Source organism: Nerophis ophidion, linkage group LG23, assembly GCF_033978795.1.
Source record: "Nerophis ophidion isolate RoL-2023_Sa linkage group LG23, RoL_Noph_v1.0, whole genome shotgun sequence".
Lineage (NCBI taxonomy): Eukaryota > Metazoa > Chordata > Actinopteri > Syngnathiformes > Syngnathidae > Nerophis > Nerophis ophidion.
Genome location: NC_084633.1, coordinates 12,525,532 through 12,541,551, shown reverse-complemented (window position 1 = coordinate 12,541,551; position 16,020 = coordinate 12,525,532). Strand labels below are relative to the sequence as shown.

Genomic DNA, 16,020 nt, shown 5'->3' with positions numbered 1-16,020 from the left:
GCCATGGAGACCAGCTGCTGGGTCTTTGCTACACCGGAGTCTGTTTGGAGGGACTGGAGGAGATGCGGATGAGGGGACAGGGCTGCGGAGCTAGCACTGAGCTACTGGGACGGAGAGGCTTCGCGGTGTCTTGACTGGGTGAGCAGGTGTCGGACACATCAGTCACCTTGGACGTATCCTCGCTCATCCATGCGGACTGGACACTGGCCGAGAGTGGAGTCGGCTGTCTTGGTTGCTTTGTTGGGTCTGCTCCTGTCTCTGACCATGCTCTCTCCTCCCCAGCGGACGATGGCGGGGAACACCGCAGAGGCCACCACAGTGGATATGTTTATTTTACTTTTTATTCATAGCTGTATGTAGAAGTGTCTGGTTGTATCTGCTGCTTTAATGTCTTTAATGTCCTCTGTGTTCTTTGATGTTTGATGTTTCCCTCTTACACACATGTAAGAGGGATGTGTACTATGGCTATGAGTTTGTTTTTTTGTTTTTTTCCCCCTTGGCCTCAGTCTGCACCCCCACTCCAGGGCCCAGGCTAAGACCGATTTTTTTTTAAATTTTATTTTAATCTTTTATTCTTTTCTCCCACCCCCTGTTTACCTGTATCTCATCTTTTTTTGTAAGGGGCGCTTGAAGCCGGCAGACCCGTCAGCGATCCTGTTCTGTCTCCCTGTAATGTTTGTCTGATCTTGAATGGGATTGTGCTGAAAACTGTAATTTTCCCGAAGGAACTCTCCTGACGGAATAAATAAAGTACTATCTAATCTAAGTTAGAGATGCTACCTCAGTAGAAGCATTTAAGTCTCATCTTAAAACTCATTTGTATACTCCAGCCTTTAAATAGACCCCTTTTTAAACCAGTTGATCTGCCATCTCTTTTTTGCTCTGCAAAGGGGGGGGGGGGGGGGGCAGATGACGCTCTAGCTGTTCCCCACATCTGCTGTCCCCTCCAAGGTTTCTCATTGTAGCCCATTGGGTTGAGTTTTTCATTGCCCTGATGTGGGATCTGAGCCGAAAATGTCGTTGTGACTTGTGCAGCCCTTTGAGACACTTGTGGTTTTGGGCTATATTAATAAATATTGATTAATTGATATCCCTTTCGATGCATAAAATGTAACCAGACAACATGGGATTAACTGTACTCAAACAATTGTTTATCGACTTATTTTGAAGGTGTAGTGTGATACAAAGAGAATATAGCATTAAGTACAATGGTCAGGCCAATCACAATTTCCTATATTATCAGTGTATTTATTAGATATTTTACAAATCAAAAATGACATAACATTGCATCGTATTGCATATTGTTATTGTCATTTCCAATAACCAAATTGATTTACACACTCCTTTAAAGATGGCAAAACAAAGAGTTGCAGCAGCTTCTCCCAAGCTCCTTTGACCAAGCCCTTTCACGGCAACATCAAAGCCCAATTTTAGTGCTAGTTGAGAGGCAAAACACATGTGTAAAGTACAATTTGTAACAATTAACTTGCACATGTGTCCCAACCAACAAAAACAGCCCACTAAGCAACGGTCTAGAAAGTACAATGATCCAGCACTGCAGGAGGGACCCAGGTGGAACTAAATAGAACTAGAGGACATTGAACATAAACTAAAGGTGCTTAAAAACACAGGAAATACTAACAAAACAAGAGCACCAGGACAGGAAATGACTCTAAACACAGGAAATAGAAACTAGAACGAGCACCAGGACGGGAAGTGATTCTAAACACAGGAAGTAAAAACTAGAACAAGCACTAGACAGGAATTAAAACACCAAAACATGACCAAACTGTCAGTAGCAAGCCTGACAAAGAAGTCATTTTCAACATATCAAATACAAAAAAACACATACAATTTAGGACAAAGTTTTGGAACTTTTATTGTTATTATTGCAATACACACTATTTTGTTTGACATCTTATTATGAGGAGATAGTGCATACTTGCCAACCCTTGCGGATTTTCCGGGATACTCCCGAAATTCAGCGCCTCTCCCGAAAACCTCCCGGGACAAATTTTCTCCCGAAATTCAGGCGGAGCTTGAGGCCACGCCCCCTCCAGCTCCATGCGGACCTGAGTGAGGACCGCCTGTTTTCACGTCTGCTTTCCCACAATATAAACAGCGCGCCTGCCCAATGACGTTATAACTGTAGAATGATCGAGGGCGAGTTCTTGGTTTCTATTGTTAGGCAGTTTCATTAACGTCCTCCCAGCGCGGTAACAACACACAACAACAGCAGTCACGTTTTTGTCTACCGTAAAGCAGTTTGTCTGCCGTAAACAGCAATGTTGTGATACTCTTAAACAGGACAATACTGCCATCTACTGTACATGCATATGGTTAGTAAAATAGGGACAGAATAGAACAAGGATGGACAATTCAACCCTTAATTTAACAATGAGTAGATGAGTGTTATGTGTGTGTAGATGTGTAAATAAATGAACACTGAAATTCAAGTATTTCTTATATATATATATATATATATATATAATAAAATCAATCAATCAATCAATCGAGGATGTCGTGGTGGTTTGTGCAGCCCTTTGAGACACTAGTGATTTAGGGCTATATAAGTAAACATTGATTGATTGATTGAATCAATCAATGTTTACTTATATAGCCCTAAATCACTAGTGTCTCAAAGGGCTGCACAAACCACAACACAAAACAGTACAACATCCTCGGTAGGCCCACATAAGGGCAAGGAAAACTCACACCCAGTGGGACGTCGGTGACAATGATGACTATGAGAACCTTAGAAAGGACAAAAGCAATGGACGTCGAACGGGTCTAACATGATACTGTGAAAGTTCAATCCATAATGGATCCAACACAGCCGCGAGAGTCCAGTCCAAAGCGGATCCAACACAGCAATAGCTAGAATTCACTGAAAGTCAAGTATTTCTTGTATATATATATATATATATATATATATATATATATATATATATACATACATACATACATACAGGTAGATATATGAAATACTTGACTCTTAACCACACCCCCAACCACGCCCCCGCCCCCACCTCCCGAAATCGGAGGTCTCAAGGTTGGCAAGTATGAGATAGTGACATTATCAGGACAGTCCAAATTTTGCTTATTTATCAATTATATTATTCACAAATTACAAAACAAAATGTATAAGGTTGTAGACCACTTTTGAAACTATTACAAATACATTATCTACTGTATGAAGGCTAAGTATAAGTAACTGTCGATCATTTGAAAGTATTTCAAATGTCACATTGTGGTTATTATTGTAGGTCCTATGATATTTTATCCCGTTGTAATGTTAATAATGTTAATCATTGATCCTAAATTGACAGAGTGAGTGCAAAGGTATGAGACACTCCTTTTACTTTTATCTAAACAACTCCTTCTCAGTGGCGACTCACAGCACACAACTGGTGTGGTAGAGGACTGAGTGTAAAGCCCACCACTGGGGTCAAAACCAGCTGGTCCTCCGACATCCCGGGTGCAGGGGTGAATCGAAAGCGCTGCAGGAGGTGTGTGAAGAAGAGGAAGAGCTCCATCCGGGCCAGACCTTCCCCAAGACAAGCCCTGCGGCCTGCAAAGGGAATGTACTGTGAATCTAAAAAGCAAGTAACTAAAAGAAAGAAAGAGAGGTTGTACCTGCAGAGAAGGGCAAGAAAGCATCCCTCCTGATGAATTTACCCTCCTTGTCCAGGAAGTGGGAAGGGTTGAAGGTGTTTGGTGTCTCCCACTCACTCTCATCATAGAGGACAGATGTCAGCAGAGGGAGCACAGTGGTCCCCTTGGTGCACCAAGTGACGAAAAACTCAAATTATTTTTGGACTTGATTGGGATCCTTTATTCACGGAGCAGCCGCTGACCTTTTCAATGAAGTATCCCTGGAAGGTGACGTCTCTGCTGGTGTTGTAAGTGACGGTCATGGGAACAATGTTGGCGAACCTCAGCGACTCGTGGATGACAGCATCGATGTAAGGCAGGTTCCTCCTGTCCTCCATTGTGATCTGACGGTCTCCCACCACTCTACTAAGCTCCTCCTGGACCCGATCTACAGGAAATAGACCACTGATAGTAATGCCACTCCACCACTACTCTCTCATGCAATATTATTATGATGTGCACCTTGTATTTGATGGTACTTGGCCATTAAAAGTAGACTCCAGCGAAGAGCGCTTGATCCCGTGTCGGTTCCAGCGCCAAACAAATCCATCACACTGTAGACCAGGTTGTCATCATGGTAGTGCACCTTCTGAGCGTCAGACTCCTTACGAAACACATCAGATATTTTTGACATGCATGGTTGCATTAAAGAGAGGTGAAAATGTAAACACAATGACGTCTTACCTCCAGATTCAGCTTACGTGTGCAGAAAGCATCGACAAAGCACCGACATATGTCAGGATTAAAAGTCTCCCTTAGTTTGTTTATTAAGTGCAATAAACGCTGCTTGATATCCTCCACATTTTTCATTAAATCCCTCCAGTTTTTAAGCCAAGGACCCAGCATCGGAAACGCATCGTAGATCTGTCATGGAACAAAATAGACATTATTCCCTTCGGTGGGGAATACAAATATCACTTTTGAATACCGATATTTCTTAAAAACGTATTCTCCGGACCATAGTGCGTACCGGATTATAAAGCGCACTGCAGATGAATGGTCTATTTTGGATCTTTTTTCATATATTAGGCCAGGAGTGTCCAAACTGCGTCCCGCAGCTAATCGTTTACCGGCCCGCCACAGATTCTGCAAAAATTTCAAAGTTGATAGTATTGCAAAAATTAAAAAAAAAACATTTTAAAAAAGTGGAATGAGGGGAAATCTAATGAGGAAAAAGTGGCAATGTTGACACAAAGCTGCCATGCAGGCAGTTTTTTTTTTCCTTTTGTCTTTATTTTCTTTTTTTTCCATTGCTCAAAAAAAAAAAGGACAAAAAAAATCTATGTTATAATGAATTATTACTTAAAAATTATCACTTTAAAATGTTTTATGTGGAAAAAATATTGCATATGTTGTGTGGTTGCCATATAAAAACATCAAAGTCTTGACAAAAGAGCATAAAACAAACAAAATAGTTCAAACTTAAAATCGACAGATATATCGGAAGTTGATCTTGAAATTTAAGTGTTAAAAGTAAAAAACAAAAAAAAACAAATACAAATGCATCACTTTATGAGTGGGGAACCTTTCGGATTTCAAATACATTTAGTAGGATTTTATCAAACTTTTCACTGTGATTACTCAAAAATATTAAATAATGAAAATCAATGGTGTCCTGCATTATTGATCTTTGAGGGCTTTAATTGCTAAATAAAGCAACTCTCCTGAAGGAATCAATAAAGTGCTATCCATCAATCTATCAATCTAAATACTGCATATTTCAGTTTCACTATAAAAAAAACAAAGTTTTCTTTGACAGAAAAGGCATAAAACCTTATTTGTTTTACTTTATATCAACCTCAAGTTGATATAGAGATTTACTGCAAACATTAAATACATAATAATAATAATAATTTGACTTATTTTTAACATTTTAGTGACTGAGACCCTCTGTGCTCCCCAGGAGCCCTAAGGATTAAAAAAAAAAATCCATATATTTTGTTATGGTTTGAAAATGAAAAATATAAAAATGGCCCCCGCATGCTTAAATTTTTCCCTGTGCGGCCCTTTGTGGAAAAAGTTTGGACACCCCTGTATTAGGTGCACCGAATTATCGGGCAAATTAAAGGAGTCATATTATTTATTTATTTTTCTAAATTGAAAACACTTCCTGATGTTCTTCATAACATAATGGTGGTTCTTTGGTCAAAATGTTGCAGAGATGATGTTTTACAGATCATATTCAAGCCGCTTTCTGACAGTCGCTTCCGGATGCGCCGTTTTGTGGGCGGTCTTATTTACGCGGCTCACCTTCGACAGCTTCTTCTTCCCGTCATCTTTGTTGTAGCGGTGTAGCGTGCAAGGACGGGAGTGGAGGAAGTGTCAAAAGATGGAGCTAGCTGTTTTAATGACATTCAGACTTTACCTACATCAATAACGGAGCAGCATCTCCTCGTCCGGAAATTACAACACTGGAATTGTGTCCCGTAAAAAAAAATTACAACCGGAACTTTCTAATAACTAAAGTTCCTTGGGTGAATAATGTGAACTCACTACACCGGTATGTTTTAGCGCGTTCATGGCGAGTTTACAGACAGATATGAGCTGTTACTTTGGGTGGCAAATTTTATTTTTATTTATTTTTTCCTTAGCCTCAGTATGGACCCCCTCTCCAGGGGCCCAGGTTTAGACCAATTTTTTATTGTATTTTATTTTATTTTTTTCTCCCACACCTAATGCCTCAGTACAATGAACTTGTGTGTCATTTGGAACAGTAACAGCCATTAAAAATGAATTTTACATGACACACCTTGCTGTTGCTACATGTAGGTGTATGGCTAAAGTGTCTAAGAGTCTATATAAGGAAAAGCAATGCAATTGGCTCATCTTTTTTTAGGCCTTATAAATACACACTGTGCTGGAGTACCATAATGGAATCTGATGCAGACAGACGGATGATTTGTTTGTCATTTTCCAGCATTTCTTGGAGAATTGGATCTTTGAAGTCAAACCTCTTTCCGAATATGATGGCAGAAATGATATTTGAAACTGCGTAGGTGATGAGCGTTGTGTTGTCAAAGGCTTTGCCTGAGAGAGAAGACGGAATGCTTTAGAAATCATACCTAAAAAAATGTGTGATTTAAGTCTGTAAAAAGTTACCTTCGTGTTTTTCAAACTCTTCAATCAGGTAGTGACACTCCTCAGAGATTTTCTCCTCACTGAGTCTCTTGCCCATCCCAAAATCTCTCAGAGTCGCTAAGGTAAAGCGCCTCATTTCCTTCCAGCCATCCCCATTGGAGAATACTATGCCTGTAAGCAAGTGCCAAATATGTTTTACTGGAGAAAGTTTTTAGTGTAATTTAATTTCAGTTATATATCCATCCATCCATCTTCTTCCGCTTATCTGAGGTCGGGTCGTGGGGGCAGCAGCCTAAGCAGAAACCCAGACTTCCCACTCTCTAGCCACTTCGTGCAGCTCCTCCCAGGGGATCCCCAGGTGTTCCCGGGCTAGGCTGGAGACATAGTCTCTCCAACGTGTCCTGGGTCTTCCCTGTGGCCTCTTATTAGTTGGACGTTCCTTAAACACCTCCCCAGGGAGGTATCCGGGGGCATCCTGACCAGATGCTCAAACCACCTCATCTGGCTCCTCTTAATGTGGAGGAGCAGCGGCTTTACTTTGAGCTCCTACCGGATGACAGAGCTTCTCACTCTATGAGAGCCCCACTGCCTGACGGAGGAAACTCATTTTGGCCGCTTGTAAGCATGATCTTGTCCTTTCGGTCATAACCCAAAGCTCATGACCATAGGTGAGGATGGGAATGTAGATTGACCGCTAAATTGAGAGCTTTACCTTGCGGCCCAGCTCCTCTACCGCAAAGGATCGATATAGTGCCAGCTAAATTGCAGATGCCGCACCGATCCGCCTGTTGATCTCACGATCCAGTCCTCTCTTACTCAGGAACAAGCCTCTGAGGTACTTGAACTTCTCCACTTAGGGCAAGATCTCCCCCCCCAACCCGTTGATGGCACTCCACCCTTTTCCGGACGAGAACCATGGACACGGACTTGGAGGGGCTGATTCTCATCCCAGTAGCTGCACAGAAGCGATCCAAGGACTACATCAGCAAAAAGCAGAAACCCACTCCTGCAGCCACCAAACCGGATTCCCTCAACGCCCTGACTGCGCCTAGATATTCTGTCCATAAAATTTCTGAACAGAATCGGTGACAAAGGGCAGCCCTGGCTGAAAACATGTCCGAAATACTGATGGCAATGCGGACTAAGCTCTGACAGCTCTGACCCCAATCATACAGGGAGCGGACCGCCACAATCAGGCAGTCTGATACCCCATACTCTGAGCACTCCCCACAGGACTTCCCACGGGGCACGGATTGCCTTCTCCAAGTCCACAAAGCACATATAGACTTGTTGGGCAAACTCCCATGCACCCTCAAGGACCCTGCCGAGAGTATAAAGCTGGTCCACAGTTCCAAGACCAGGATGAAAACCACACTGCTACTCCTGAATCAGAGGTTCGATTATTCGGCGTAACCTCCTCTCCAGTACACCTGAATAGACTTTGATTGATTGATTGATACTTTTATTAGTAGATTGCACAGTTCAGTACATATTCCGTACAATTGACCACTAAATGGTAACACCCGAATAAGTTTTTCAACTTGTTTAAGTCGGGGTCCACGTTGATCAATTCCTTACAGCAGGGGTGCCCATTACGTCGATCGCGAGCTACCAGTTGACCGCGGGGGGTGTGTCAGTCAATCTCCAGCCAGGCTTTTAAAAAAAATAGACCTAAAAATTAGTGATCATCAATCTTCACCAAGACGTCACTTAAATGACATTCACGGTACCGGAGGGTCTTGTGAGATGACGCTGGCTGCTGCAAGATCATTATTATGAAAATATGACCGAGAGGAAGGCGAGAAACACTTTTTATTTCAACAGACTCTCGCGCCGTACCTTCCGTCATAACTCTAAAGGCCGACTGCACATTTCCTATCTTCACAATAAAAGCCCTGCTTCATGCTGCCTGCGCTAACTAAATACAGAGTCTCGGAAAACTGGCGTGCACAAGCGATCCCTCAGAAAGCTGGCGTGCACATCACTTATGCACGCCAGCTTTCCGAGACTCTTATTTTGTTAGCGCAGGCAGCATGAAGCAGGGCTTTTATTGTGAAGATAGGAAATGTGCAGTCGGCCTTTAGAGTTTTGACGGAAGGGACGGCGCGAAAGTCTGTTGAAATAAAAAGTGTTTCTCGCCTTCCTCTCTGTCATTTTTTCAAAATAATGAACTGGCAGCAGCCAGCGTCATCTCACAGGACCCTCGGGTGCCGTGAATGTCAATCAAGCAAGCTACGGAATTTGCCGCCAATGTTTTTCTTGTAAAGTGTATGGAAGCTGGATGAATTAGATGCCAAAAACCAACCACTTTCATGTGGTATTGTACAGAAAGGACAACTTTTTTTCTCCTCCATTTGAAAATGTGGGCGTTGTCATCATTACTGTCTGATTCCAATCAATGCAAGTCATCAGAATCAGGTAATACACCAACTTATATTCTTGTCTTCGTGAAAGAAAGACATCTATATGTGTTACACATGCTTGTATTATCATTAAACACATTAACTTGTTTACAAAAATGTCTCTTTCATAAATAAATAAATATAAATGATATATATGGCTTCACGGTGGCAGAGGGGTTAGTGCGTCTGCCTCACAATACGAAGTTCCTGCAGTCCTGGGTTCAAATCCAGGCTCGGGATCTTTCTGTGTGGAGTTTGCATGTTCTCCCCGTGAATGCGTGGGTTCCCTCCGGGTACTCCGGCTTCCTCCCACTTCCAAAGACATGCACCTGGGGATAGGTTGATTGGCAACACTAAATTGGCCCTAGTGTTTGAATGTGAGTGTGAATGTTGTCTGTCTATCTGTGTTGGCCCTGCGATGAGGTGGCGACTTGTCCAGGGTGTACCCTGCCTTCCGCCCGATTGTAGCTGAGATAGGCGCCAGCGCCCCCCGCGACCCCGAAAGGGAATAAGCGGTAGAAAATGGATGGATGGATGGATATATATAAATGAGGTAGATCCCCTCGAGTTGGTCAATTGAAAAGTAGCTCGCCTGCAGAAAAAGTGTGGGCACCCCTGCCTTACAGGGAAGGCTGGCGAGTGTGATCCCAAGATAGTTGGAACACACCCTCTTGTTCCACTTCTTAAAGAGAGGAACCACAAGCCCAATCTGCCAATCCAGAGGTACTGCCCCCAATTCCACGCAATGTTGCAGAGTCTTGTCAACCAAGACAGCCCCACAGCATCCAGTGCCTTAGGGAACTCCGGGCGGATGTCATCCACGGGGACTTGCCATTGAGGATATTTTTAACTATCTTGGCAATCTCAGCCCCCAAAAAAAGAGAGCCTACCACAGATTACCCAAGTACTGCTTCCTCATGGGGAGACGTATAGGTAAGATCGAGGAGGTCTTTAGAAGTATTGCTTCCATCGATCTCCAACATCCTGAGTCAAGGTCAATAGCACATGGTCCCCACCATACAGGTGTTGACAGTGTACTGTTTCGCCCCCTAAGGCGGCGGACGGTGGTCCAGAATTGCAATGAAGCTGTCTGGAAATCGTTTTCCATGGCTTCCTTGCACTCCGCTCATGTCTGAGTTTTTGGCTCCGCGACCGCCGAAGTTGCACAATACTTGGCCTGTTGGTACCTGTCTGCTGCCTCGGGAGTCCCATAAGTCGAAAGGACCCGTTGGGACGCTTTCTTCAGTTCTTTCGGAGGTGAGAATTCAAACTCTCTGAAGGGAGACTCTGCTATAGATCCTTTTTTTTTAGAATGGACCTGCTATCCCCGTTTGAATAAGAAAATGTCATTTTAGTAGGCCTTTAAGGGAAATTAGCTGCCTCTCATCCCTTATCTTTGCACCTTGTTACAATAGGCGTGCACTCCCGGGTTTACGTGAGGTCATAACAAATGTCGTAATAAATTTAGATTCATTTACGATAACAGAATCATTTATTTTCTTAATCACATGCGATAAGGCACAGGTGTCAAACTCAAAGCCCGGGGGCCAAATCTGCCCCGCGACATCATTATATCTGAGCCGCAAACACCTGGAAATGTTATGTGTCAGTAAAGTACTTAATATTTTCTCAGTAAATGTAATAGTTTTTTTTTCATTTTGACAGAAAATGTATATGTACTGATTAAAAGTGCATACCCTTTAAACTTTAATAGTGTCCAATATTACAACAAATATCACATTATATATATGTATATATATATATATATATATAATATATATATATATGAGGTGGCGACTTGTCCAGGGTGTACTCCGCCTTCTGCCCGATTGTAGCTGAGATAGGCACCAGCGCCCCCCGCGATCCTAAAGGGAATAAGCGGTAAAAAAAAATCGATGGCTGGATGGATATATATATATATATATATATATATACATACATGTTTTTGTCTAAATAAAAATACTTAACTTTACAGCAAACTACCCATCAAACTAAAAAAAAAAAATTACAATACATTTTATGTTCTTTACAGCATTTTACTGTAAATTGAGAAAAACTACTACTGTTTTTGGCGTAAACATTCTGTCGATTGAGCTGCCAGTTTTTGACTGTAAAGTTGTGGTTTTTAACGGTGTGTTACTATAAATGGAAAGACGTTACATTTGTTTTTACTCTAGAAAAACTGGCAGCCAAGTTGCCAGAATTAAAAAAAGAACTTGTACTGTTTTTCTATTAACAATATAATGTTGTAAAAAACAATGTAAATTTAACACAAAAATTCTGGCAACTAAGCTGACAGCTTTTTTCATCAAAAAACCCCCCAAAAAACACTGGTACTGTTTTTCCATTTACCGTATGTTGGACAAACATTTTGGAAATGTAAAGTTTTTACTGTAAAACGGACAGTCTACTTGAAATTATTTATATAATAAATAATGAAATCCAGGGACAAATTCATACATTATTTGCTGTTGCAAGTGGCCCTCTGATGGCAGCCATAACTGCCATGTGGCCCTCAATGAAAATAAGTTTGACAAACTTGCGTTAAGGGGTTGACCTTGATTTTTGTATGTTTATTTCAACAATTTTCCCTAAAATACAAATTAAGGCTATAAAGATTGTTTTATCCGATTACTTGATTATTCGGAGGAACTAATCGATCGAATACTTTATTTCTAAGATACAGTAATTGATAGCTGCAGATGTGAATGAGTGTGTCAAATCTAATTTGAAACTTAATTAGAACTTGAATAGAACAAAACTGCATTCAAAGTCAACTGAATTAACACAAAACAGACAACTTAAACCAAACAAAACATTGCAACCTCAACCGAAAATCTAAAGAAATGTAAATGTATAAAGGATTGCTACTTTGTACTATTTTATTTTATTATATATTTAATTGTGGATGGGGGCCTGGCCTGCGGGCCTGCCGCGGAGCAGGGTGTGTAAGGACCGGCTTCAAAGTCAGCGGCAGGTGAGTAGATTGCCCAGCTGGAACTTGTTATCTAATCACCAGTCGCCCATATTAGCAGCAGCCGGAACGAGAGACGGTGTGGGAGTTGCTGGTGAGTAGAGGCATGAGAGCGAGATACATTTTGCTGGAAAGCAAAACCACAATTCTTGTGAAAATAAAAGACTTGTTACCCAGACTACCGGGCCCACGGGAGCATCTTTGTGGTCAGAAGGACCCAGAGGAGGGCAACCTCCACATTAATGTTATGCAACATATGTCTTTCTATGCTTTGTTTAACGTCAGCCGGCAGTTCAAACATCTTGGTCTGTGGGTTTTTACACGGCAGTAGTAGCTGAACCCAACTGAACTCATTCTGGTCCAAATATTCCTTTTGGTTTTTTATTACCTTGTGATTACCACACTTGGATGTTACACAAATACTAATGTTTCCCATACATTAAAATATTTAGGGACAGCACATATAAAAATAAAATATTTGTTTTTATTTTTGCGATACTGAAAGGTATACTTCACATTTCAGGTGATGTATGCGCTGTCAGCTACTAGCAACCATGTTCCACAAAAAAAAATTTACCTTACATTACCTTTATTCTACATATTGTGTTTGAGGTTTGAGCAACTAGCTTCAGTAGCTTGTCAGCTAGCCTATCGCACAAAGTTAGCAGTACATATATATTTCCATAGAGTTACGTGATTGTGCCTCAAAGTGCAAAATGCATTCGCTTTTTTACGTTCATTATGTTGCGTTAAAATCAATTCTGTTAAACATGTGTAAAAGGTTAAAACGATTATGATGCTAATTTTCTTTAGCCAGGTAATGACCTCGTCAATTGTATGTTAAGCTAGGGTTATAAGAGCCAACCATTATTTTATGATTGTATGGCTTTTATCTGTTTATATCAAACTGTATTGTCTATTTAACATGATTCATAAGTGCACTTAATGTGCATCCATCCATCCATCCATTTTCTACCGCTTATTCCCTTTCGGGGTCGCGGGGGGCGCTGGCGCCTATCTCAGCTACAATTGGGCGGAAGGCAGGGTACACCCTGGACAAGTCGCCACCTCATCGCAGGGCCAACACAGATAGACAGACAACATTCACACTCACATTCACACACTAGGGCCAATTTAGTGTTGCCAATCAACCTATCCCCAGGTGCATGTCTTTGGAGGTGGGAGGAAGCCGGAGTACCCGGAGGGAACCCACGCATTCACGGGGAGAACATGCAAACTCCACACAGAAAGATCCCGAGCCTGGATTTGAACCCAGGACTGCAGGAACTTCGTATTGTGAGGCAGACGCACTAACCCCTCTGCCACCGTGAACAGGCTAAACCTTAGCAGAGGATGAGACACCTTGGGGAAAAGAAGGCTTTCGCTCTCCTGGCAAGATGTCAAATTATTCATGTAATTAATTTGTGTGCTTAGTTTTACAAATTCATTGCAGAGAATATGGATTAAAAAAACGCAAGTTGGAATTTTTTCATCTCTAGTGTCAGAAAAATTGTATGTAAATTATCAAAAAAACTTTCCGTTCTCTGGGTTCCTAGTGAACAGACGAAAGCTGTCTTTGTTGCACCAAGTCAAAGGCTTAGAAAATTCCGCTGTGTACAATGGGAAGAGACGGGAGGGGTTATCTATTGTCATCCAAACTCGATCCAGGACCAATCTAAGCCCGAAGCATCTTTTTGTTTTGTGTTATGTGACCGAAAACAATGTTTGGTTACATACCCCTCCATTCCTTTAGAAACAGCAGTTGTTATGTAAACAGGGAAAGTCCAAATAAAAAGAGGTGGGGTACAATATTTCACCAGAGGGTGGGTGACACTGTAAGAGGTTACAGGGCCACACGTTTCTCCTCAATTGAGCCAAATTGAATCCTGTCTCTGTTTATTTCCTTGCTTCTTGTCTGTTTTAATAGATGTCATTGATGTTTAAACTTGACATCTAGTTTAAAGGACCGTTTGCTTATTTGTATCTCTGGTACATATAAATGTACCAGAGGTGAACAAAGTGCAACCTGTTTTATACTGTTGTAATAAATAAGCAGCAACAATTCAAAAATACAGCAAATATATATATTTATACAAAAAGCTAATGAATATTTATATAACTTTTTTTTTTAGCCTTGTTTTGAATAGATGTGTCATTGACATGAACGGTTCTGTGCTAAAAATGTAATTTCGTTATACGTTTTAAGTGCCATGACAATAAAGTTATATTTTTTGCCAAGTATGCAAATTGAACTGTGACATCATATTGAGCCACCACAGTATCCCTGGCCACGTTCCCGATGCCACAAATAGATTTCAACTCATTAGTAAACACTGAATATACATTACATTTTTTATCGGACTGTCATAAACAATTTTCACTAGCAACTTGAAGACAGAGCCATTCTAATAGTGCTACTTTTTTTTTTTTTTGATTATTTATGAATCTTGTCAGCTAGGAGCAACTTTTTCTAGTAGCTTTTAATTGGTGCCCTTCAAGACACCTAGAGCCATAGGAAATATTTACCATGTCCTTTGGAGAAATCGTGGAATAAAGGGGTGATTTCTCTCTCCCCAAACTCCTCAGCATGGTTGATTAGAGCCTGTTTGACTGTCTTGCATCCAGCCAGGACCACCACCTTCTTGAGTCCCAAGTAGATGGTAAACACCGGTCCGTACCTTTTAGACAGCTAAACAAATCAGGGTTAAGTCCATGCAAAACATGCACTTAAACTGTACATTAGTATGAAAAATAAGATTGACATACTTTAAAAAGAGACTTATCAAGCCAATTGAGATCCAACTGATGGAGGTTACCAAGCAAGGGAAGACGTCTGGGTCCAGGAGGATGCTTCTGTTCATCTTGGAAAGTCCAACTGGAGTACAAAAGATAGACGGCCAGCAAGCCTGCAAGAAGCCCCAACCACGAGCCCAAAGCAGGAACCTGCAGGAGCTCTTCAAACATGTTGTGTCAGGGCACAAACCTTCACAAACACACTTGCTGCACACGCTTAGTGGCTCTCTATAAAAGCCGAGCAGGATCTGCTCCTCCAATCACACTCCAGAAGGCGTGTTAAAATAGTCCCGTCAACCGAATAAATGTAATCAAACAAAGAATACAAAGTTCATAGACGCATGTCAGGTGATCAACACCTTGTACTCACTCTGTTCTACTCATACTTGCCAACTCTCCCGGATTTTCCGGGAGACTCCCGAAATTCAGCGCCTCTCCCGGGACAAATTTTCTCCCGAAAATCTCCTTAAATTCAGGCGGAGCTGGAGGCCACGCCCCATCCAGCTCCATGCGGACCTGAGTGAGTACAGCCTGTTTTCACGTCCGCTTTCCCACAATATAAATAGCGTATCTGCCCAACGACGTTAGAATAATCGAGGGCGAGTTCTTGGTTTCTTATGTGGGTTTATAGTAAGGCAGTTTCATTAACGTCCTCCCAGCGTGGTAACAACACACAACAACAGCAGTCACGTTTGCGTCTACAGTAAAGCAGTCAGTCTGCCGTAAACAGCAATGTTGTGACTCTTTTAAACAGGACAATACTGCCATCTACTGTACATGCATATGGTTAGAAAAATAGTGACAGAGAATAGAACAAGGATGGACAATTCAACCCTTAACTCAACAATGAGTAGATGAGTGTTATGTGTGTATATGTGTGAATAAATAAACACTGAAATTCAAGTATTTCTTTTATTATATATATATATATATATATATATATATATATATATATATATATATATATAGCTAGAATTCACTGAAGTCAAGTATTTCTTATATATATATATATATATATATATACATATACATGAAATACTTCTTGCTGTAAATATACTCCTCCGCTCTTAACCATGCCCCCACCCCACCCCCACCCCCGGCCACACCCCCCACCTCCCG

General features: G+C 41.4%; 1 protein-coding gene across 1 annotated transcript; it reads right to left on the bottom strand.

Moving 5' to 3' along the window:
- Nucleotides 1–2,622: 2,622 nt before the first annotated feature.
- LOC133541446 (cytochrome P450 2K1-like) lies at nucleotides 2,623–15,804 on the bottom strand. The gene is made up of 9 exons (XM_061884879.1): nucleotides 14,875–15,804; nucleotides 14,635–14,797; nucleotides 6,754–6,903; nucleotides 6,521–6,681; nucleotides 4,339–4,518; nucleotides 4,117–4,258; nucleotides 3,858–4,042; nucleotides 3,637–3,778; nucleotides 2,623–3,571 (listed from the first exon to the last, which is right to left on the bottom strand). The coding sequence occupies exons 1-9, from the start codon at nucleotides 15,070–15,072 to the stop codon at nucleotides 3,384–3,386; spliced, it is 1,509 nt and encodes a 502-aa protein (XP_061740863.1). The 5' UTR covers nucleotides 15,073–15,804; the 3' UTR covers nucleotides 2,623–3,383.
- Between the last annotated feature and the right edge of the window lie 216 nt (nucleotides 15,805–16,020).

Bases quoted from the DNA above. Each gene is read 5' to 3' on its own strand.
- LOC133541446 (XM_061884879.1), bottom strand. From the start codon at position 15,072: ATGTTTGAAGAGCTCCTGCAGGTTCCTGCTTTGGGCTCGTGGTTGGGG. The intron at 14,798-14,874 runs GTATGTCAATCT...TGATTTGTTTAG, and splicing joins TTGATAAGTCTCTTTTTAAA to CTGTCTAAAAGGTACGGACC. The intron at 3,572-3,636 runs GTACAACCTCTC...TTCCCTTTGCAG, and splicing joins TTTCTTGCCCTTCTCTGCAG to GCCGCAGGGCTTGTCTTGGG.